This window comes from Glycine soja, chromosome 4 (assembly GCF_004193775.1).
Source record: "Glycine soja cultivar W05 chromosome 4, ASM419377v2, whole genome shotgun sequence".
In the NCBI taxonomy this organism is placed as follows: Eukaryota; Viridiplantae; Streptophyta; class Magnoliopsida; order Fabales; family Fabaceae; genus Glycine; species Glycine soja.
Genome location: NC_041005.1, coordinates 48880377 through 48903791, shown reverse-complemented (window position 1 = coordinate 48903791; position 23415 = coordinate 48880377). Strand labels below are relative to the sequence as shown.

General features: G+C 33.9%; 4 protein-coding genes across 5 annotated transcripts; 2 read left to right on the top strand and 2 right to left on the bottom strand.

The window, feature by feature from the left end:
* The first annotated feature begins 765 nt into the window (after window positions 1–765).
* Window positions 766–6221, top strand: LOC114410174 (U-box domain-containing protein 62-like). Of its 2 annotated transcripts, none has more exons than XR_003666276.1 (8): window positions 766–1466; window positions 1567–1867; window positions 2855–2936; window positions 3849–3906; window positions 4199–4287; window positions 4443–4537; window positions 4623–4693; window positions 5742–6221. XR_003666276.1 is itself a non-coding variant. In XM_028374001.1 (8 exons), exons 1-8 carry the CDS (start codon window positions 992–994, stop codon window positions 5863–5865), a joined length of 1290 nt encoding a protein of 429 aa, XP_028229802.1. In that variant the 5' UTR covers window positions 772–991; the 3' UTR covers window positions 5866–6221. The 2 variants fall into 2 exon arrangements, 1 of the variants encoding a protein (XP_028229802.1); XM_028374001.1 differs by having other exon boundaries at window positions 772–1466; window positions 4448–4537.
* A 1980-nt stretch (window positions 6222–8201) lies between these two features.
* On the bottom strand, window positions 8202–9437 carry LOC114410173. Its single transcript, XM_028374000.1, has 2 exons — window positions 9307–9437; window positions 8202–9184 (listed from the first exon to the last, which is right to left on the bottom strand). Exon 2 carries the CDS (start codon window positions 9154–9156, stop codon window positions 8431–8433), a length of 726 nt encoding a protein of 241 aa, XP_028229801.1. The 5' UTR covers window positions 9157–9184; window positions 9307–9437; the 3' UTR covers window positions 8202–8430.
* Window positions 9438–14520: 5083 nt separating this feature from the next.
* Window positions 14521–16476, top strand: LOC114410172 (probable chalcone--flavonone isomerase 3). The gene is made up of 5 exons (XM_028373998.1): window positions 14521–14875; window positions 15009–15092; window positions 15370–15525; window positions 15843–16069; window positions 16160–16476. Coding segments are annotated over exons 1-5 (630 nt in total). The 5' UTR covers window positions 14521–14874; the 3' UTR covers window positions 16322–16476.
* A 4653-nt stretch (window positions 16477–21129) lies between these two features.
* Window positions 21130–22999, bottom strand: LOC114410171 (RING-H2 finger protein ATL74-like). The gene has a single exon (XM_028373997.1). The coding sequence runs from the start codon at window positions 22069–22071 to the stop codon at window positions 21475–21477; it is 597 nt and encodes a 198-aa protein (XP_028229798.1). The 5' UTR covers window positions 22072–22999; the 3' UTR covers window positions 21130–21474.
* Between the last annotated feature and the right edge of the window lie 416 nt (window positions 23000–23415).

Sequence of the window (23415 nt, the reverse complement as noted above, 5' to 3'; positions counted from 1 at the left end):
TGGGAATAAAAGTATAGGAAATTATAATAAAAATAAAAGTTACAACTTGGTTATGAATCAACAATACTTTTGAATAATTTTCAAAACTTCTAACAAATAAAAAAATGTAACTTTTTCATGTTTACATTCGCAAAAAATGAACTTTTAATTTATGAAACACACGAACTAGGTGAAAATTCCATAGTTCAAAATATCGAAGCTTTTAACCAACAATGATTCACACAAGTGTGGTAGGGACACCTATCTTGTGTGTGCTCACCTGTCCTCTATAAATATTAATTACTGCTTCCGCATACCAAATGCAATGGGGTATTATTTTTAAAGGTAAAATATCCAGGCTTTTATGAACAAAAAGTTTCTAAGGTTGGGCCATTATTTTTATCACCATAATTTATGCCCAGTAGAGATCTGGGGTCGAATTGTAGAAATCTCCTAGGAACTTGTTATTTTCACACCTATTTTTGTTAAGTTAACACCTTTCAGTTTTCATTTTTTTATAAAAGTACCTTTAACCCCCCCTAATAACAATAAAAAAAATGTTTTTTTTGTATTTTTGTTGTATAACTTGATAAAATTTTGTCAAAATACATAACGAAAGTATGTTTTCATCACTCAAAATAATTTCTAAAAAGAGTAGGGGTGTGAACTTAACAATTATGAAAGTGTGATAATAAAAAGCCCAATCTCTTACCGTCATGATTATAGGACAATTATGAAAGTGAAAATCCATCAAGATCCTGCGAGCATGCGGAAAAAAATGGACAATCAACCATGAGGACTAATCTCCCATCCCAGCACACTTCTTAACGACGTCGTTCCTCAACAAGCCAAAAACGACTCGTCGTACAATCCATCTCCCAGCAGCATCTGGGAGAAAGAAAGAAAGAAAGAAAGAAAGAAAGCACTCTTTCTCGCTCGCGGCGAGTGTGAACACCAAACGGCGGCGTTCGCAGCAAACAGAGTCTCGAAACCCTAGTTCCCTATTCCTCCCATGTCCTCCGAAGACATCACTCTCGTACCCGACCAGAGGATCGAGAACGGTCTCAATTCCCCTCTCGTCTTCCAAGACGACCCTCTCCGCTTCAATTGCCCCACCCCGCACCAGCGTCGGGTCGGGGACCCGCCTCCGAAGACCCGCGAACTTGGCGCCTTCATCGACGACAACAAGATGTTCATCGACCGCGACCGCTTCTTCGCCGCCGCCCAGAACCCCGAATTCCGCCGCTACGCCGACTGCTCCGCCCGCCGCGACCCGCCCCACGCCCGCAATTGGAGCGCCACAGACGATGACGAAGAGTCTGACGACGACGACGAAGATGACGACGACGATGAAGCGGATGACACCGAAGTAGGAGGACTCGTTGGTGATGGAACCAAAAGCGAACTTAACAACAACAACAACAACAACAACAACAACGGTGGCGCTAATTTACCTGCTGTTGCAAACGGGAAAGCCCACTCTTACGGTACGAATTAAGAAAATAGAATTGCATCTTTAATTAATTATATTCAGAATGTGACTTTTTTCTTTAATTTTTTTTTTCTTGTTGTTTTTGAATGTGGTAGTTTCTGGAAGAGAGCTATTGGTGAAGGATGGTGGTGATATTGGGCAATTGGTGCATAGCATTGTGAGTGGTGGTGATGAAGATCATCGGCAAGAGGGGTTAGGTAAGTCTCAGAATTCAGTTACCGTTGCTGAAACTGACTGTGAGGAGTACTATTCGCACTATCTTCACGGCGGCGAAGGGGCTTCTGGGCAGAAAGTGATGGTGGATGATAGTGGTTGTGGGTTTAGTGGGAGGAAGGATGCTATGTATTCGAGCGAGTCAGGGGAGTCACTCAGGGCAATTCTTTCAGATCCTGTCACGTAAGTCTTAACTCGTTTTATAGCCTGAGGATTCACAAACAAACAAACAAATAAATAAATAAAGTTGTAGTGGATAATGGGTTCTTTCTTTTATGTTGTGATTGTTGAGATTAGGTGGTGTTATGCAAGATAAGAGTAGCTTTCCTGATTTGCTATTCATTTTTGTTGCATATGTTCTTCAACCAACCCTTGGCGTTTAGTTAAATCGAATTGGCCCTGAAATGGCATGCAAAGTTCATGTTTAGAACTTAAAAGCAGTGTGCGCTTGTATTCCCATTTTAACCAGCTTGTTCCTACAAACCATACATATATTACTTTCCTTGTAAACACCCCCCCTTTTTCTTTCCTTTAGAAGAAGCTCTTGTCTAGCAGTTTGGTGTTGTTGTCTTTCACAAAACCTATGTAATGAGAAAAAAGAAGCAGCTGTAGTTCAGGTCATTTACAAATCATGTAAAGTTCATGTTTTGAACATAAAAAGCATTGTGCATTCACATCCCCATCTTACCCAGCCTGTTCCGAGAAACCATACATACCACTTTCCTTGTAGGCATCTCCCCCCACCCTTTTTCTTTCCATTAGAATAAGCTCATCTCTACCTGTTTGGTGTTTTTGTGAGACAGAAAATTTGTGTAGTAGGGAAAAACCGAAGAAGAAGCTTCAATTCTGGGCATTTTCTAAACAATATACTCATTATACTGGGTACTTCTCGGGATTATCTATTAGCATCAGTTGATCCCTTGTGTAAAAATCTTTGTCCAACTTGTTGAAAATAGGTCCTAGTGTTGTGTATTTTTCCCTTTTAATTAAGATTTAACAAATGGTGTTTTTACAGGTGTTCCTTTTGTGCAAGCATATAATAACATAAGTTTTTTTTTTGCTCAGCATAATAACATAAGTTTGACCTGCTGATATCTTGTTGGCATCTTGCTTATTCATTCTTATTACTAACTTCTTATATTTGATTGATGCCATACTCTGAAAATAAAGGGGTGCTCTTATGGATGATGCTATGATATTACCATGTGGACATTCATTTGGTGGAGGTGGAATAGAGCATGCTATTAGAATGGTGGGTTCTAAGCCATCAAATGCCATAATTTTCAGCTGACCTTTTCTGTGACTAAGTCATCTGAAAAATGTTATTAAATATGGAGCTGGTAATTTTCAACTTCTTTTTCTCATATATATGCCTCTACACAGTAGAATGGCAGGAGTCTCAAAGCTACTAGTGACTATATTGTAAATTTGTACTTCTTTGCAAAATAATTCAGCTGAGACACAGAAATAAGCCTATTTACTTGCTTTTGTGCATCCTACTTTGATCTAGTGTAACTGATTTGCTTCTGCATCTTACACTTATCATCTATTGGTTTTTTGTGCTTTTGATATGATCTTGATCACATTTTACTTTTTCCACATTGCATGTGTATTTAAGTTTCTCTGTACACAACAGTATAAAAAAAAATCTGAAATGTGTTTTTCTTTTTTTTGAATATGGAAAATTATTGAATGTATTTTGAGAAGACAGGTACTGAATTATTAACGAAGTTGATAAAAAAATTCAAGGTGAAAAATATAATAGGTTTGATAAAAAAAAATCAGTGAATGGGAAGGGACATTGTATGCAGCTTTATTTTTGTAATGGATTACCCAAGACAACAAGTTTGGGAAACTCCCTGTATTTATCTATCTGTAATATTAATAAACTATAAATGCAAATTAATATGGTGATTTCGCTTGTCCGTATATCTGTGGGTTGCTAATCAGCCCAAAACTGGTTGCAATATTAGTTGAGAGGTACACATGGCTCCCACATGTTAAAATTACCTGGCCTGTTTTGGTTAGTGACTATTAGCTAGCTGGTTTCAACTTAGGTTTCTTATTAGAAAAAGTCATTTTTCATATCAGAAATTACTTTTCTTGTTCAGGATTTACCATGTTGTCAATTAGCTAATATAATTGTTGTGTGATGCATTCTCAGAAAGCTTGCTGCACTTGTTCTCAACCCACAACTGAGGAATCAATATCTCCAAACCTATGTAAGCAAAAATTCAATTAGTATTTGTACGCAAATTATGCCCCATTTTGTTTTCCCTTGAGTGCACTGTATATATCCATTACACTGCAAATTATGTATATATTTTGCACTTAAGAAAAAAGTAAAAGATATGCAACTAATTCCTTGAATATTGACTGGTTTTGAAAATGATAATGCAATAACACTGCATAAAAGATATCTCAAAAGTACAATGCATAGTAATACTATGTTGAGCAATTCTGATTTTCTTTCTTGCATTTTTTTTTTCTTGGGGTGCTGGCTACCTTGATCAGCACTCCGGATTGCTGTGCAGGCATATCGTCGTGAAGAGGAGTCACAATTTTACCGGTCACCTAAAAGAAGAAGAGAGAGATTTGATCAGGTGTTTATCTCCATTCCCATACCATGTGTATACCTTTATAGAGTGAGAAATGGAGATGAAAAGAAAATCAGGAACCTATTTTGCTGTCTTTAAGTTTCATATGTTTTGGCTTGACATTTCCCCCATTTTTTAATATGAAATATATTTTACATTAGGACAGGGTGGTTTTGGAGATTCAGTTGTTATGGAACCATCAAGGAGTAGAGGTGTTCAGTTTCCATTTGCTGTGATGGACCGGGTTATCATAAAGGTAGTGTGTGAGCTGGCTTGATTTTACTTACAAGTGTTTTTACCTTTTTTCTGAAAAGGAGATAATTAGAGAAAAAATGAATCAGGGAAATAAAAGGACACCACAACGCTTTGTTGGGCGCGAAGCTATTGTTACAACGCAATGCCTGAATGGATGGTTAGTGACTTTATATATTTTTTCCTCAAGCAGTTAATATCCAATCTTTGTTTGCTATGTTAAATTAGTATTTTCTTAATATATAACATGCTAATCTATTCATTGTTTCATAAAACTGACCAAATATAATATAGTTGGAGTGAGTTCTGTTGTTATCAATATTATAAATAATTTATAATGAAATATTAAAAGGCATTATATATAAAAACTGAGTGGCCACAGGTTGGTTTGGGTTTAGGAGATATTTTGGTCCAAACCGATCAATGTTAATCAACTTGGATTGGTTTGGTTTTTTTGAAAAAAATTGGCAACTTGAACCGAACCAACCTGATCACAGTCATGTTAGTTTGGATTGGATCATCGGATCACCTAATAAAAAAATAAGGAAAAATAGAAAAATTATAGAGAAAAATTAGAAAATCATAATAAAAAAAGAAAATTAATGTATAATATTAAGTGAGAATTATAAAATTACACAACATAAAAAAAATATTTTTTTTAAAAAAATATTATGAGTTTGGGTTAGCTCGGATTCTTCATGTTCAAATCCAATACCCGAACTGATGTCACCAGGTTCACAATTTTTAAATCCAAACCGAATTGATGATTCAAACCAACCCGAATTTTTCTTTGGTTTGGTTTGGATTCATCAGGTCATTGGTTTGAATTGGACCCATAGCCACTGCTATTAAAGTGCTAGATTTAACACTATATTTTTTTATGATTCCAACTGTCAATTTTCTAGTGGTTTTCCATATAGAAAAATATGACAAACCTTTTTGGGGAGCTGGCATGCTGAGAGTTGAATTTCATTGTGGCATTTGGTTTTGTTTCGACAAAGGAGAGGGGATGGGGGTTAATAGAAAATTTTCTTCACATATTTTTAAACTTAATAGCATATTCGTGGATTGAGATCTGGAAATAATTATGTGCATCATGATTAAAATGTAACGCTGTTACAAAGGAAACATGGTTGACATTCTTGTTATGTTACTTTCAAGGAAATACGTAAAATTTGGTTCTGTTGTTAACAAAGACTTGTGTACAGGTATGTGGTGAAGACATTGGACAATGCAGAGAGTGTAAAGTTGCAGTATCGATCCCTTGCCAAGGTTATGGATGATCCTTCAAAACCTGCAGCCTCCAGCAAGATGCCACCTAATTGGCTTTAGATCTGCACTTCTGCAGCACAGTTCCGTGATCAAATACTTCTACACCAAGCTGATGCCACTAGATTTTTAGCGTTCAATGCTTACATACCTACAAAAATTCTTCTTTGTAATTCCATTGTTGTATTCCTTGCGAGAAAACTCTGCTAGCTGCTGAGTTTGTAAATATAGAAACCTTACCATGCTTTGTGCTAGTCAAGATTTTAGTATCTGCGTAATCATTTTGTTATAGATACACTGACAGAATATATATTCTCTTTTTTATTTTTTCTACATGAACAGATAAATGTTTGAGTGGAAATGGTTGTGACCATTATTAAACCATATTCGGCTTTAGACCTTGATGAGCTATATGAACATATTTCTTGTAACATATGTATTGTACCATCATTAAATTTTAATACTTTTTAAGAAATTAATTAATAGTCAAAAATAGTCCTATACAATAATATAAATTATTTATCATAAACTAAAATATAATTTATATTTAAGAATATTTATTTATTATAAGTTTTAATTATAATATAAAATAAATATTTAATATATTAGTCATCTATATTTATAATTCTTGCAATAAAAATTACTTAAATATGCTTCCTATTTCTTAATGTATATATCAAACATTTAATATTAAAATAATTTTTCATATTCTTATCTTATTCTACTTTTATTCCATTCTTATATCATATTTTATCTTATCATATTTATCCCATAAAGTCCAGCGAATTATATGTTCAAACCCTCTCTGAATATCAAATATTGTGTAGTAAAACAACTTATCATACAGTTACCTTATTATACTATTATTCTATTCCTATATCATGACTCAATTTAAAAATTCTGACAAATTTATAACAATTCATATATCTTTGTTTATTTAATTGAGTTATACTCTTTTAGATAAATTTTAACTCTTTTTTAATAATGTTTTAACTCTCTTAATATATCAACTATTATTATATAAAAAAAAATTGTCATGTTCTTATCTAATTGAGTTACAGTACTCTTTTAGACAAATTTTTACTCATTTTTAATGATATGGTTTGACTCTCTTAATATATCAACTATTATTATATAGAAAAATAATTTGTCCTATTCTTATCTTTTTCTACTTTTATCCCATCTTATAGAATTATTCTAGAAATATTTATAAATTATATCCTATTTTATCTTAGCATGTTTCCTTGAATGATATATGTTTTGACTCATTTGACTGCAGACTCTTACAACTTTTATCTATAATATATATCATGGATTTGTCACGTGGTAAAATTTTCTTTATATATATCACCCTTGTCACTTGTAACCAAAGGAACTGCACTTTGGATGCGCGTGGTTAGATAAAAAAAGATTTTGGTTATAGTTTTCTTTGCGATGGCCCGGGACAAGGCGGTACTTGCGATATTTCGGCTTGGGACGCATTTTTTTTGGCAGTTTTCTGGATGTTAAATACCATTGGATGGATTACTTTTTATTGGCATTGGAAACACATTACACTATGGCAGGGTAATGTTTCACATAATAATGTTGAAAAACTTATCACCAATGTGTCCCATGACTGACACAAGAAAGTTGAGAGTGGAATGGCATCATCGTGTGGTCCTTGATATGGATTTCATCATATTCATACCAAAACACGTTATCAGCCATGCAGATATTCGCCAACAACGTGAACTTGTTCCTCCAACTTTTGCCTCTTGTGTTGACCCTCATCACCCTAGCTGAACTTGCTCCTCTATTTTTTTACACCAATTCCATGGAGAGGGATTGCCGCTGCTGTGATGCTTTGTGCTTTCATATGCTACTGCGTTCACCCTATCTTCCTAATTTAGGATGTACATGTTTATCAAGCCACCTGGTTTCATTATCTTTTTTGCTTATTCCTTTTTCATGTGTATACGATGGATGTTTATCAAGTCTCATTTCCATTAGTAAATACACAAATTATTCATTAAACACAAACAAAGCCAATAATATCGGCAAACCATCATCGAATATTCAATAAAAGAAAAATCGCCTGGAAATCATATGATCATATATTCACTCTGTAGTGTGTACAGAGCCATAGCAATACTATCATTGCACTACCCCGGAACAGCATCTATTCAATCTTGAATGAACCGAATGATTAAGTGTGTATTTGGATTAAATTTATGGTAAAAAGAATCAATTAAATTTTCATAAAAATGATAAACAACAAATAATTGTTTTTAGTTTTTCATGATGTTACCATAATTTTATGAAGAACACACTACAAATAAACCAAACAATGGTCAATATCAAGTAAATACTTGTAGCACTAAAAAATGCATATACTAGTAAGAACCCCTACGTTAATTGTGATCAAATGAAGAACAAATAATAATTCAATAAAAAGAAACCCTTCTAGAAACGGGGAAGTGCAGTCTTCATATTAATGAGAAAGAAACCCCTCCCTAAAAGGTAGTTCACTCTGTACATTTTCACAGTCGATAAGCTATTGGCTATAATAATTGCAAAAACCGTGGCAACAAAAAAATAAAATTATTCAATAAGAAGAAAAAATGTACAATATTTTAATTTATTCACTTAATAGTTATTCCACTGGCACTGGTTCTGCAAAAGCCAAATATTCTTGAGCTGCGACTGAACCGTTTCCCTGAAGTCGTTCACTTTCACCAAGCAAAAATGGGTCGAACAAATCCCCATCCCATTACCGGGTCCTGACCCGACCCGACAAGTCTTTAAAAGATAACAAACCGGACCGCACCCGACGCCCTTCCCCTGAACCACCACCCCCCACGCCCTCGTCGTCCTCTCTCCGCCACCGCCCTCCGCCGTGTCCCCGTCCAACTCCTCCACGAATATCAATCCCTCCGGAACCGGCGTCTCGCCGGATTCCCACCGCTCCTTCACCGCCGGCCAGTCCTCCACCACCACCCTCTTCTCCGTCGCCATCGTCGCCGATTTGGGAAAAACCAGCACCAGCAGCGGCGCCTCCTTCAAATTCTTCACGATCTCCACCACCGACTCTCTCATCCACCTGTCCAGCCTCTCCTGTCCCTCGAGGGCGTCGTTTTTCGCTCCTCCTCGCTCGCGCTTCCCGAGCAGCTCCATTGCCCCCATCATGATCATCGGAGTAGTCTCTTGCTCCTTCACCGTCGGCATCGCCGCCGTGATCCTCCCGGCCCTCGCCGTAGACCGGCCCATCGAGACGGAGCACGGCGGCTGGAGAACCCGAGCGCACCGCTGCTTCTGCATCCCTAAGTTGGCGTTGTTGTTTCCGCCGCAAGCAATGGCCAGAGACGACGCCATCGGAGAAGGAAGCAAGCCTTGGAGAACACTGGAGAGAAACAGCGAAAGGGTTTTTGGTTACGTTTGTGTGAAAAATGAGGATTTGATTTGAAGAACGAGAAAAAGAAAATAGAGATAAAAAGGTGTTCAAAATCGAAGGCGGATAAATACTTGTAATGATTCAAAGCTCACTCCAATTCTGACTTGCAATCTTCTATTAGATCAATTATTTGCTTATGGGATGAGATGGACGACTCTTGATGTGAGGGTGTATTTAATAGGGTGCTCTGCGTTGTGGTGGAATGAGGCCGTGTTGCATGGAAACTCTAGAAGTAAGAATTTCTGCTTCGGGTTCTTTATCGCCACACGTTGTGAGTGAATAGGGTCAGAATGGACGGTGGAGATGGAATTGGGGCAAAAGAGTAAATAAAAGAAACGATGACGAGAGTGGCACGAGCACGCACGCGAAAAGTGCATGGATTGCGAAGGCGGGCACACAAGGAGCGTTCGCTTTGAGCAAAGCTTGGCCAATAGGGTGCAATGTGGATGCCATGTCGGAACCGTGATTGCCACGTCATCATTTGTTGTTTTTTAAACCATGCAAGCACGTGTGTTTGCGTGTTTTTTTAAGTCACTACACAATCATTATGAAACAGAATCTAACTAACTCTGTTGCGGAGATTTTTGAGTTACTTGATCTTACTGTTAATTAATGCAACCGTTTCTTGGCAAGATAACAGCAACAAATATAAATATTTAAAGTTTAGGTCTTCAAATTTTATACAATTTAATTTTAATCTTTTATTAATTTTATCAGTATTTTTGTTCTTTTAAAATTTTATTCATTTTTAATAATTTATTTGTTTTTATTATTCAAAATTAGTTTTTAATCTTTTACTTATTTTATATTTAAGATTAATTTTGAGTAATAAAAATAACAAAAAAATCTTTTAAGAAACTTTTATTTAAATACTAACAACAGTTCATGCCTAAAGCGATAAGATGAGATTTCCTTTTTCAAGTAAGATCCCCTGCTAGTACATGAAAGAGGGAAGAAAATTTCAGAATAACAATTTCTCTAGCATTTCACTTTTATTCGGTTTGTGATAAGATAATGTACGGATACTGCTATAACTTGTAGTAGTAGTAGTAGTTTAGATGGATAGCATGAGGAAAATCTATTTGTTATCGTCTTTTAGCTTTTTTTATAACTTCGTTTTTATCTATTCTTTTTTGAAGATATGGAGCGATATTTGAATTTAATTTTTTATTAATGATTAAAATTTTATTAATAATTTTTCATATAAAAATTATTTTTTAATTTCATTTTCATTTATTGATAATGTAAAGTTTTTTACATTATCAGTAAATTAAAAAAATTATCTTACACGTGGTTTTAAAATGATTATTAGAAAAACCAATCATTTTATTATACATGATAATTTATTATTAGATTATTGGATAAAAAAAATATTGATGTACTATTAATGAATTTTAATAAATTACTTTGATTTTGAAATGTGCTAAATAACTAATTAGTAGTTTTTTATGATTTGATGAGGATGCTTCAAATTGTCGCAATTGTGGGTAATTTTATGATTAGCAAATTGAAAACATATCAATATAGGACGACTAAATTAATTGTGTGATATAACAAAAATTCAAATCAGTGTAAAATCCAAATCAACACTAATAAATAAAATTAATTAATTCAATCGATGGTGTTTAGTTTTAAATATTTTTGTTTTGGTAAGGGTGGTAAAGCAAGTCAACCCATTCTAACTTGCTATAACTTGTCTAAAGTGGATTAGGATGGATTGGTTCACCAATTAAAAAACTGATTGGAAAAAGAAAAAAAAAATATCGGTGGGTTAAATTATCTAACCTGTACTGTCATTTTTAATGGGTTAGATTGATCGATCTAACGAGCACAACTTATATGGTAAAGAATAACGTTTTTATTTACGAGGGGACCAACAAAACATTCAAATCTATATTGATTATTGAAGAATTTTTTATATGCACATGTAAAACGTGTGTTTGAACATTCCCAAATTATTGTTGTTTAACTTATCCAATTTTGAACAATTTCTTGGTAATTAACTTGAATTTTACTAAGTTTTAAATATTGTCAGATCATTTTCGAAAAAAATATATTTGTCAACTCATATTTTATCTTCTGATTTTTTTTTATGACTTCACTTTCTATTGCCTCAAAGTGGCAGTGCGAGATAGAGAAAAGAAAGAAAGAAAAGCAGTGACGTTGTGTGGGTGTATACGGTGTGGGAGCATGGAGTCAAATTAAATACTATGTTTGGTCCCATGTTAAGGGAAAATTAACTTGATTGTAGATGGCTGAGTATAACAGAATGGGTTTAGTCTCACATTAGATAAATTAGTAGTGGCTAATGCTTTGCCTATTTAAACATAAAATTGAAAATTTATTTATTATATTGCATATTATTGAATATTTTATGTTTTTTTTTACAAGATTTAATATTTTGTTATGTTTGCATTCCTTTTTAAGATGTGATCGGCACAGAATAATTAATTCATTGCAAGGCCTGATGGCAAGGCCCAAATATGGCAGAAAAGGCCCAAATATGGCAAGGCCCAAATTTTGGGCCTCTCGTTGTTAAGTGGGAAAGAAAGTTCAAAACTCAAAAGAAGATGGTTGTTTTCTTTCGAAATACTCCTTTTTTCCTTTACTGATCATACAATCTTTATCAGAGGTAGTGTTTCTGTTAAAAATAAGATGAAATAGGCGACTTCATGTTTCTTTTAAAAATAAAATCTGGAAATGAATTTGGATGAAGTCGGGATATTACAGTGAAACTCATTTACAGAATTGATCTTTTTTAATAGATATTTTTTTATACTCACATATTTAGGATCAAATCCTTACCACTTAGTTAACCAACAAGGGTATTTATCAAGTACTATGTAACACTATGTTGAATTAAAATTAAAATTTCAGAAGAGTATTTTCAATGTTTTAAAATTTAATGTTCAGAAAAAGAGTTCTGAATATGTTATGAAATTAAATTTTCGAAGAGCTAGCCCTTCTCACATTTCAAAATTATGTGTTTCGAATAATTGAATGTGATACAAAATTAAGTTTCCCAAAGTATTTTAAATATGTTTCCAAAATTAAATTTCAAAATGTTTTATTAATCACTCTTAGAATTTAAATTCCAGAAATTATCAAAATTATATTATGTAAATTTAAACGTTTTGTTTTATATATATATATATATATATATATATATATAAAACTATTTTTAAAGATAAAATAAATTATGAATAATAGAATTTTATATTATTATCTCATAAAAACCAGTATAGATAAATTTATTAACTTTTATCATAATTATTGTAAAAATCATGTTAACAGTGATTTGTGGTTTATTTATAACATAAAATTACTTTACATTATTAATGCATAATAATTAAAATTATTTTAAAGATATTAAGTGCATGCATTGACAATATTTTATAATGCATGACAATCATTATAGATATAATTTTTAAAATAATTATGATAAAAATCAATAATTATTTTTATTAATAAATACTAATTTGTTAGTTTTGTTAATAGAGAAAATCAAATTCTTGATATTTTTTTCTTTTTCTTCTCCCTTAACCATTATCATAGATGGCCAAATGTAATTGAATAGTGATAATGTGAAACTACTGGTGTATTATATTGCCTACTTTCTTTTGAAATAAAAGTTATAAAAAAAAAACTTAAAAGTTGATGAAAAAAAAAAAAGAATAATGCAAAAAAGTGAAAAACAATTTCCTGAAAGAGCGGATTCCTCTATGTGCAACAAAACTATTTATGAACTTAAAACAAACGTACAAACTCCCCGGAAAAGAAAAAAATATCGACTCTAATAAATAAGTTGAAGGCTCATCAGATTTACAAAAACCAGTGGCCAGTGGAATTTGAAAACCCCATTAACATGACAAAATTCACCCTTAATTTGAAAATTTATACTTTATCTTATAAATCGTGTTTACAAAATTTTTTAATTTAAATTTACTTGCCATTTTATTTATATACATCAAGATTAACGTTATGTATATTTGTAAAATTCATTTTCTTATTATTGTTTAATTTTTACAAACTTGATATAAACAATAAAAGTAATTAATCGATAGTAATAATTCAAAAGAAAAAAGTTTTAAATGACATGCGAATCTTTGATTTTTTTTTCTTCAAATAATACATATCAATCTTTAAGAAGAATAAACTAAGAAATCACAAAATTGTATTTTGATAATGAAACGGAAAAACAAACATATTCTAACTCATTCTCACCAATATAAATTTTAATTTGATATACACAAATAAGATTTTTTTCTTCAATTTTTATGATATATAAATTATCTTTCTTCATTGAATTAAGTTTTGAATATTTTTTTATTAAAATGACTTAAATGTTTTTAAAATATCCTTAAAATGAAGTTATTTTTATACAAAAAGAACTCTAATCTTTTATATCCAAACGAAATGAAATATTAGTTAATCAGATGAATAAGTAGAGGTTTCCTCTCTATATGTGTGTGTTTGGTCAATACATAGAGTGTTAGTAATTTGTTAAGATCATATGATGTTCGTGAACGAAGATATTGAATGTAGAATTACTCTTTCCAAATCCCACCAACAATTCGTTTAGGAAGTTAGGTAAGACAGGGCAGATGGATGGATTGAAGAAGCTAGCACAGTTGTTAATAAATGTTGAACCATTTTTTTTTTGTTTTTTTGTTTTCTTGTTATTTTGGAAATGTTAAACAGGGGTATATGGCTAAAGGATTTGACGCTAATCAGGAGGAAATGAGACATGGATTCATTGAAGGCAACATAGTAGTAAAGTAGTTTTTTATATTTGCAGTCACCAACCCAACTTGTTCCCATTCCATGGTGTTATTATTTGACTCGAGTAATTGCATTTTAGGGCCATAATAATGCAAATAAGACTACAAAATAGTGAAATACACTTGTTTATAGATGGGTCGGTACAATGAACGGTGGCACTCGTGCCACCTACCGCATGGGTGGCCTAGGAACTTCCCATGTAGTCAAAGGCATCCAAATTGACTGGAAAATAACACTCGTTGTAACCATTTCAACTTAGGCCATTTTATAGTTTTTATTTCTTGGACAAAACTATTTTTCCACCATTTAAATGTTACATTGTTATTCCATTATTTGGAAGCCCCATAAGAAAATTGAATATACAATTTTTTTATGAACAAATACTAATTGATTAGAATATTAGATTTTGTTAATATAATTCTCTTTATTTTTCTCTTATTTATCCGACCCATCTTATATTTTCACTATTATATATATATATTTTCAGGAAAGTAAAATATTATTCATTTGTTTCTGACATGCTACCGTAAGATTAAACACCAAAAAGATCCAGATTCTCCTGGTCTTACTATGAACTATGAAGGGAGCTTGAAGTGATGTTCGGATAAAAGGTTTAGGTAGTGGCCAACCTTAACAAATCAAAAGAAGTTAGCAATTGATAAAAAAAACTCACAGATGCATCATCAACTTGCTCTACCTACCACCTTATTTTCGGCCTTGTGAGGAACAAAGGGTCTAAATAAATAGCCTTGTATAACGACTCTAATTAACTCACCCTTTTTGTCAAAACTTCTCTCAACGTTTGCTCACCCCAACTCTTCTTCCAGTCTCCATCTCCATCTCCATCAAATTTAACTAGTAAGATCTCTCTCTCTCTCTCTTTCTCTCCCTCAATCCAATGAGTTGCTAACTGTTCTTTATTGATTTTAATTAGCCTTTTAGGTGCTTATATCTAAGAGAAATATTGTTTGTTTTGTGAATTTAATTTCAGTGGCTACTGAAGAGGTTTTGGTTGATGAAATCACTTACCCTTCCAAGATCACTACTACCAAGCCCCTATCTTTGCTTGGCCATGGTAAGTTGCTTATATCCTCTACTTGAAACTAGGTTCCTACCCTGCTCTTCTATTTATTTTTTTCTTAATTTGATTTTGAAGATTGGATGAGGTCTATATTTTTTAGTGTTCCTATATGCTCTAATGTTTTCATCCTAGGTAATAATCGAAGTAATAAACTAAAGGCATAGACTTTCAAATTTTTATTCCAGACAAATATAACTACCGGAGTATTTGCTAGGATTTGATTCATTTATGAGTAGCAAGTAGACACAACTTGATTTCCTTGTTTGACCAGGAATCACCGACATGGAGATCCACTTTATCCATGTGAAATTCTATTCAATCGGGATTTATTTGGAGCCTGAAGTAGTTGGCCACTTGGAGCAGTTCAAAGGAATATCTGCAAAGGAGCTGGAAGAGAACGATGAGTTCTTCAATGCTCTCATTTCTGGTAAGTTATGATCCATAGTATCCCTAAAGTACTGTCAAATATGAAAATATCTCTTTAATAAGAACCCATCTATTCATTAATCGATATCAATGGACTAGGAATGATATAACAATATAATTTAATAGGCATGTCCCGTCAGTATAGATTTTTTTTACACTATCAACTAATCAAAAATCATTACAAACTTATCATACAGTTAGTTTGTAATTAGATGACAATGTAATAAATCTTTACACCGTTAGTGCATATATTATTTATTCATAATTACATACTACTAAGTCCTAAGTTATTGAATGACCAATGTATGTAATGTACAGCTCCGGTGGAGAAGTTTATTAGACTTGTGGTGATCAAAGAGATCAAGGGTGCACAGTATGGGGTTCAGATTGAGACTGCTGTGAGGGATAGGTTGGCAGCTGAGGACAAATATGAGGAGGAAGAAGAAGAAGCTTTGGAAAAAGTTATTGAATTTTTCCAGTCCAAGTACTTCAAGAAACATTCAGTGATCACATACCATTTCCCAACAAATTCTGCCACTGCTGAGGTAAAGTAGCAGAATCAGCATATTGTTGATTACATTGGAGTTAGTTAACCATAGCAAGTGGCTTAATTGTTTATTGTGTTTGTTGTACAGATTGTGGTGTCTTTGGAGGGGAAAGAAGACTCCAAGTATGTGATAGAGAATGCCAATGTGGTAGAGGCTATTAAGAAATGGTACCTTGGTGGCTCAAGTGCGGTGTCTTCCTCAACCATTCGATCTCTGGCTAGCACTTTCTCGCAGGAGTTGTCCAAGTGAACATACATAACTTTGTATCATTGTGTAATCTTGGGGATCTGTGTTTTGTGTTGCTAAGTTGTGTAGTAAATGGAATTTTCTCCAGTGTTTGCGGATTTCTGCTTTTGAACTTTTCGGAATAATGTTAATCTTATTATGACTTGCCAAATTCTTAAGTGCTCTAGGTATGGTTATTCTTCATGCTGTTAGAACACATACATAATAAACCAACGCCTACACTACAAGTTTGAGTTTTTACTTTTGATGGTGAACACATTTTTTTTTAGGCAAACAGAGATAACTTTATTGCTAAAAAGGGCAAGGTTTATGCACAAGATGTGCCCAACCCCACCCCACACAAAAGATTCATGAAACAAGTTCAGATAAAGCCCAAAAGAAATAAAAAACCGTAACCCCCCAACGGGCAGTTACTTCCCGCACCTCCAGATTTTCTTCCTGTACTTTTCTGGAACGCCTAATTCAGAATGTAAAATTACATTCTGGAAAGATTTTTTCATAATGTAAAAATTTACATTCTGAAAATATATTTTTAGAATGTAATTTTACATTATTGATTAGATGCAAGAAGTAATTGTCCAACTTGTGACGTACACGCACACAGAGAACATAGCAAAAAAAAAAACAAAAACAACCTGTGAAAACGCCTTCACCCCTCTAAGAAAGAGCTACAAAACGACCAGGGACTAAACAGGCTAGAAGTTCATGCTATAAGATCAGGTGATGCAATTGCTTCCTGCACTAGGCATGGCAATGAAACCCGTACCCATGGGTATCTGTCCAAACCCGTCTTGATTTTGATGAGGAATACTTGAGTTGATCGGGTACGAGTTCGGGTTCAGGGATTACCCGATTTTTTTAATCGGGGTCAGGGATGTCATTATCTATTCCATACCCATTCACATACTCGTCCCGATGATGAAATTATTAACATTTTATTAATTACTTGTTAATTTTTTTTATAATTTTTACATAATTTAAGATTCTTTTCTTGATGATTTTGGTAGACAAATGGACTGCAAATACAAGTAGCTAAAAACAAATATGTAACAATCAATTTTTTTAAATCAGATTTTCAATATACTTTTTTTACAAAAAAAAAAAAGTTTTTTTACAAATCTAAACCAAGGACGGGGACGGGAGTCGGGGATATTCGATACCCGACGGGTACGAGAATGGAGTAACAAATTTTAATCCGTCGGATATCGAGGACGGGTATGAATATATGTTAGAGAATCCGACGGGGTCGGAGAGTGGGGAGGCAATACCCATCCCCGTCCTGTTGCCATATATATCCTGCACTCAACTTTTTGCTAACTGCACCTAGTTATTTTCAAATATCCCGAATTTGCCCTCCATGAAACCTTGTCCATCCTTAGTTTCTAACCTAAGCATCGAAATCTTTGGATGTTGTCACCACCTCCATAAACTACCTTGATATGAAACAATGAAAACCATCTACTAGCCCCCATCAGATCTCAGACAAGAGCCACTTAAACAATAAAAAAAGGTTTAATTATTAATTTAATCCTTTTACTTATTTAAAATGTTCAATCAGATTTTTTTTCAGCTTTCAATCATATTCTTTATTTTTTTTAAATGTCTCAATGCAATCATTTGTTTCTTTGAAATGTCTCAATGTGATCCTTTTGGTCCAACTAAGCTTCACGACATTAAGTTGAAAATTTTAATGGAAAGAATCATATTGAGGTATTTTTAAAAAATAAAGGACTAAATTGAAGAATTAAAGGATTACATTGAGGGATTTAAAAAAATCAAAAGACATAATTAAAACTTTCAAAAATAGAAGGAATTAATTGAACATTCTAAATAAATAAAGAGAACAAATTAATATTTTTAAATCTAAAAGATATTAATAATATATCGTAAAGAAAAATATATGTCAATCTTTGTGCAGTGAGGAAGACTAAAAAAAGGTAGTACAGCACACAATATATTAACTATAAATTATAGTACTAGTTTATATTTTTTCAATTTCCAAATCGAAAACCTGGGGTCAAGATCAAGAAGCATTTAATTTTCTACTTGGAGGCGCTCGTTTCTTCAGGGTTAGTCTTGCATTTGTGTGTGTGTATATGTAAGTGTTTCAGTCTTGTACTCAACTTGAACATATGCAAACAAATATTACCTTCAGGTGCAACTGTCTTAGTCATGTAATATAAACAGTTTACCTACTTAATACATTTGTAGCTGTAAGATTGTGTGCTTAGTGGACCAACACGGTTAATCCAGCCGTAGGCCATAGGACGCTCTTTTCCAACTTAAGCCTAAAGGAAACAAAGGAAATCAAGCCAAAAATAAAAAAACCTTATCCCATAATCTTCAAATTGAAGGAAAAAGAATATAGTAGAAAAAGAGCAATTATTAATTCATTATCAAACAGGTACGAAAGGAGGGTAAGAGAGACGATGGTGAGTGGTCCATCTTTGAATAATGCTTTAAAAAAAGTCCATTTCAAGCTGCAGAGTATCCTCAATTCCCATTCATTGATTGCAATCCACGGGCAGTGCTGAATGAATTTTTATTTTCAAAATGTGGGCCTAAGAAGCCCACAAAGGATATTTATAGGAGATGAAGAAAGAAATATTGAGATTCCATTATGTGAACAGAAGAACAATCATGATTAGTTGGTGTTTTATATGCTCTTGTACTCAAATTGCCCTTCAAATCAAACAGGGAAAGGAAAAAGACTAAATGGGCAAAATTAAGTCTCCTTTATCTAATGTCTAATTTGGCCAATGGTTCTCTTTTCTTCTCATTTGCTTTCCACTCATCAGATTTCTGTAGGTAAAACTTTCATACATCATGTTTTATAATAAAACCAAGAAGGATTTTAATGTTGGAGTAGACCATAGGTTAAATAATTCCATGTAGCCATGTAGGCTTTATGATAGCCTACAAATTCCAGTTCAATAAAAGGTATTGTAGTTCTGACCTCATTCATTTGATCTAGAGAAACTCAAATTTCCGGCTATTTTGAGCGGATATTTAGTTCATTCTAATAAATAAACAACAGATTTTTATAGTCTAATTGTCCCAAAAGTTTAAACTTTTACGTGATGGCATGTGAATGGTGGGAGTAGCAAGGATTGAACTCTAGGCCACTTGATTATAGATGATCTAATACCATGCAATGATCCAACCCTGCACAAAAGTTTCAGCTATTAATTGAACATACATAAATAGATTTATAATCTCTAACATAAGTTAGGTTGGTAGTAACTAGTAAGTCAAACCAGTTCTTGAGTTACTTACAGCTCAGTTGGAGTTCAATTTTTTTATCAGATTGAGTTTAAACTAGACCTCACTCATCTCAGCTAACTTCACTATCACTTCTACCCCAGGGCATAGATGTGTGAAATTTCACCATAAAAATTAACTCTTGTCAACTGCTTCAGCAATAGATCAATCATGAAACAGCATCAGAAGACAAACACAAAATGTATACATCTAAATCTGTGCAAGTTTAAACAATTTACTTGTTGTGAACCTGTTATTTCATTCTCTCTAAGCCAGTTCATAGTATATAACCACCAAGGCTAAGGGTTATTATAGGAGCCTCTGTTCAAACCATGCTCAAGGTGACTCTTTTCTATTTATTTGCAAATTACTAACCTTGAAGTCCAACAAAATAAGACCAGAGAACTTGACCGCAATATGTCCCCTACTCATCTAGTGATATGATACTTGTCATCAATCTCTAGTGGATACTAAAGAAGATTTACACATGGGAATTGGGATAAATGCCCGAGTCTTTCAGCCTATAAGTGGTGGGTTAAAATGAGAGAGAATTTAAATAAAGCTTCGCTTGATTGACAAGAGTACTATAAAAGAATAAAGACAGATTTCAAATTTTCAATTGTATTGATGGCATCACCATGACAACATATTGGTTGCCATAATACTCTTGAATCCTGACTCATGAAATGGATGTTGTACTTCAAAGAATGTTGGCGTATGGAAGCTTGACTAGATAAGTAAAGTGAAAAGAAAAGAGATGTTTCTCTTTATGCCTTGTGAATTGTGATCTACATTAAAATGGACAGAAGACAAACTTTGAACTTTTCTTTTAAATATCAAATATAAAGTAATTTCGAAAGTGTAACAACTATCTATCTGTGCAAACACTTTGAATAATAATTGACTAGAGAGTCTGGCACATGCCTCCCACGTGGAAAGATATAAGTTCTCACTTCTGCTTTTATGCTTATTGCTTATTGACAAGTTTATGATTTAGATTTGGAATCAGATTTCTAACTGTCTTTTTGAGGTGCTTATTCAGGACTTGGTTTAATGTAGTAATTAAGGTTATTTCGATTGAAATATTTTGGACCATGTGAATTTCCCTTTATCAAAGCATATGCTACTCACATGGAAGGGGAAAAGAGCATTGGTGTTTGCTTTGACATGCAGAGCAAATAAATGATCTTTCATGGGATGTCTGATTGATGGTCTTCTGACATTGATTGCCAAATCACATGCCATTCGGATTCAGTCATAAATTTAGTTAGTTCTACAATGATCCAAATGCTGATCTTGAACTAAAAATATAATATCTACTTAAATATGCATTAACTACTTCATTAACTTCTGAAACCCACTTGAGCCAAATTCAGAAGATAAGGAAAGACTTTAGGGAATTAGTCAAGAGGGAGAGGAGGGAGTAATTAAACTAAGTTTGAACTAGTCATTATTAACAAGACTTTTTTTTCTTTTCTACTTTATGGAAACAATGCCATCCTAGTATCCAAGTTTGAACTAGTCATTCATTAACAAGATTTTTTTCTCTCTTCTATTTTCTGGAGACAATGCCATTGATCCAAGTATCCAACTTAGTTGTGCACCTTGTTTTTCAATCTATTTACAGACAACAAGCATTCAAGATTGAGCACTATTTCGCATGTCAGGAAAACATGCACAAACACAGAAAGGTCTATGAAACCATAATCCAAACATGCACTATTCGCACACTAATATCTACCCCAATATCTTCAATTCTCATACAATTACACAAATGCAAGGTAAACAAGAAAAAAGAAATAGTTCCAAACTCAAGGCTAAAACCTACTAGTCTCCATTTATTCATCCGCTACTTCTCTCTAGTGAATTCTGAGGGTGGAGGGTTAAGTTTGCAATTAGCCAACCACTTCCACAGCCACAGATAAAGACTCATGTTGATGTCGTCCTCCCAAGGCATTCCCCGCATGATGACTGGTTCCTGCAGCTACAGCTACAGCTCCAGAAATAGTTGTATGCTCAAGCAAAGATTGTCTGCAGTTAGGACAAGAGGAGTGTGAGAGGAGCCATGTATCTATGCACCTTACATGGAATCTATGGTTACATTTTGGCAACACTCTAACTTTCTCCCCATCCACAAACTCCCCAAGGCAAATTGGACAGTCTGTGGCTGCAATACTAGCACTACCTGAACCATAAACAACTATAGGGATCTGATGCAATGCACTCTTTTTTAGGCCTTTCGCCACCAAACGTGCCGCTGTCTCCTCTGGGGTCTCAAAAGCAAATCTGCGGCTGCATCTTAGAGCACATCTCACAATTGAGTTGAGCCCCAAAGCACATATAAGTGCACAAAGCAACGCGGCCAAGATAATCACCATGTTGGTGTCAAAATTTGCATCGCCTGTGAAAGTCTCTCTTGTCTTATTCATGCTGCTTGGTGCAGGTGAGCTTGAATTTGTGTCGACAAGCAACAAGCGGTGGTGAAGAGCCATTATCTTGTGTCAGCCACTTCAAAAACACCAAGAATTGCAATTGTTAAACTCAGAATTCTTGTACCCTTTTGAATCAGTTGAAGTATCTATCTCTGCTGCTTGAAAAGCTTGGAGAATTGAGCGTGGAAATTTAGAAGCAAATAGACCCACATAGAGGCTTGAAACATCTTCTGGCTTGTAAAAACTCAAAACCTTTCTGTGATGTAACACTTCTTGCACTGGATGATTACTTGAGTGTTGTTGAGGACAGAAGAATTTTGGTGCTTGTCAGAGAAGTGTACTACTACTAAAGCAAGAAACAAAAGTTCTGATTTTTTTTTCTTCTTTTTCTTATCAGCAAGAAAATGAAGAAATAGAGAAGGACCTAAACCTTTTTGAGTTATGGCAATATCTGTCAGGAATCCCACTAGATAAAGGCTCTCAAAGAAGCATCTCTTTGGTTACAAGGAAAAGGAAACCACAGATGGGATGGTGGACACCGAATTCTGAATAGTATCTGAGACTTTGGAGGATGAAAATTGAAAACCAACACAACAACTTTGTTATAGATACTATTATACTATTGAACCACGCAAAACTCAATCTCTGACTCTCAAATCACTAATTTGCAGTCCATTCAAATTCACATAATAGACCAAAGCCATCATCATGTAAACCACGACTATGTAGGCTGCGGAAGATTTTAATTGGTCTTACCAGCTTGTGAATTGTGATGTTTTCCCAACAGGAGTGGTGGGAATTTTTCTTCACACTATTGAAGAGCACAAAATATGAGACTCAAATTTTGTGACACAATAGGTGTGGCTGTTTATGTTGTGTTGATATTATTATTATTATGGGGTGTTGTTTTTGTCTTGAAGTGGTTTGTAGTGTTTGAGGAGCTGCAGAAGAAGCAACTGGGACATAGATATTATGTTAGGAAGTGAAAGCAATACAGCTTCTTTGTTGTCCCCTTGCATTTATTATTTATTGCAAAAGAGATACTATATGGCATGCAGATAATAATGATTTTAATTTTAGAAACGGGATAGAGGGGGAAAAAAGCGGTTGGGAATTTTGATTATGGTACCTAAATTGATCCATCCTAATCAAAATTAGCTTATTTAAAGAAGCACTTATTCTCAGCACCAAATCCTTCCCCCACTCAACCATTAATTTAAAGTTGAGCCAATCTGTTCCCTTCGTTTGTTGTGTTTTCTCATCCAACGTTCAGTGTTACATTGAGATTTAGAACTACTGCTGATTATGGGGCCTTTAATTATGAGTTGTGGTGTATCAACCACGTATGGTAAGAATAAAGTCAAGATAATTAAAATATAAAACGTGTTGAGTTATATGTTTTTT

Excerpts from the sequence above, each read along its gene's own strand:
- LOC114410174 (XM_028374001.1), top strand. The coding sequence starts at position 992 with ATGTCCTCCGAAGACATCACTCTCGTACCCGACCAGAGGATCGAGAAC. Across the intron at positions 1,467-1,566 it reads CGGGAAAGCCCACTCTTACG|TTTCTGGAAGAGAGCTATTG; the intron begins GTACGAATTAAG and ends TGAATGTGGTAG. Across the intron at positions 4,538-4,622 it reads TGGACCGGGTTATCATAAAG|GGAAATAAAAGGACACCACA; the intron begins GTAGTGTGTGAG and ends AAAATGAATCAG.
- LOC114410172 (XM_028373998.1), top strand. Across the intron at positions 15,093-15,369 it reads CCTATCTTTGCTTGGCCATG|GAATCACCGACATGGAGATC; the intron begins GTAAGTTGCTTA and ends TTGTTTGACCAG. Across the intron at positions 15,526-15,842 it reads CTTCAATGCTCTCATTTCTG|CTCCGGTGGAGAAGTTTATT; the intron begins GTAAGTTATGAT and ends TGTAATGTACAG.
- LOC114410171 (XM_028373997.1), bottom strand. The coding sequence starts at position 22,071 with ATGGCTCTTCACCACCGCTTGTTGCTTGTCGACACAAATTCAAGCTCA.
- LOC114410173 (XM_028374000.1), bottom strand. The coding sequence starts at position 9,156 with ATGGCGTCGTCTCTGGCCATTGCTTGCGGCGGAAACAACAACGCCAAC.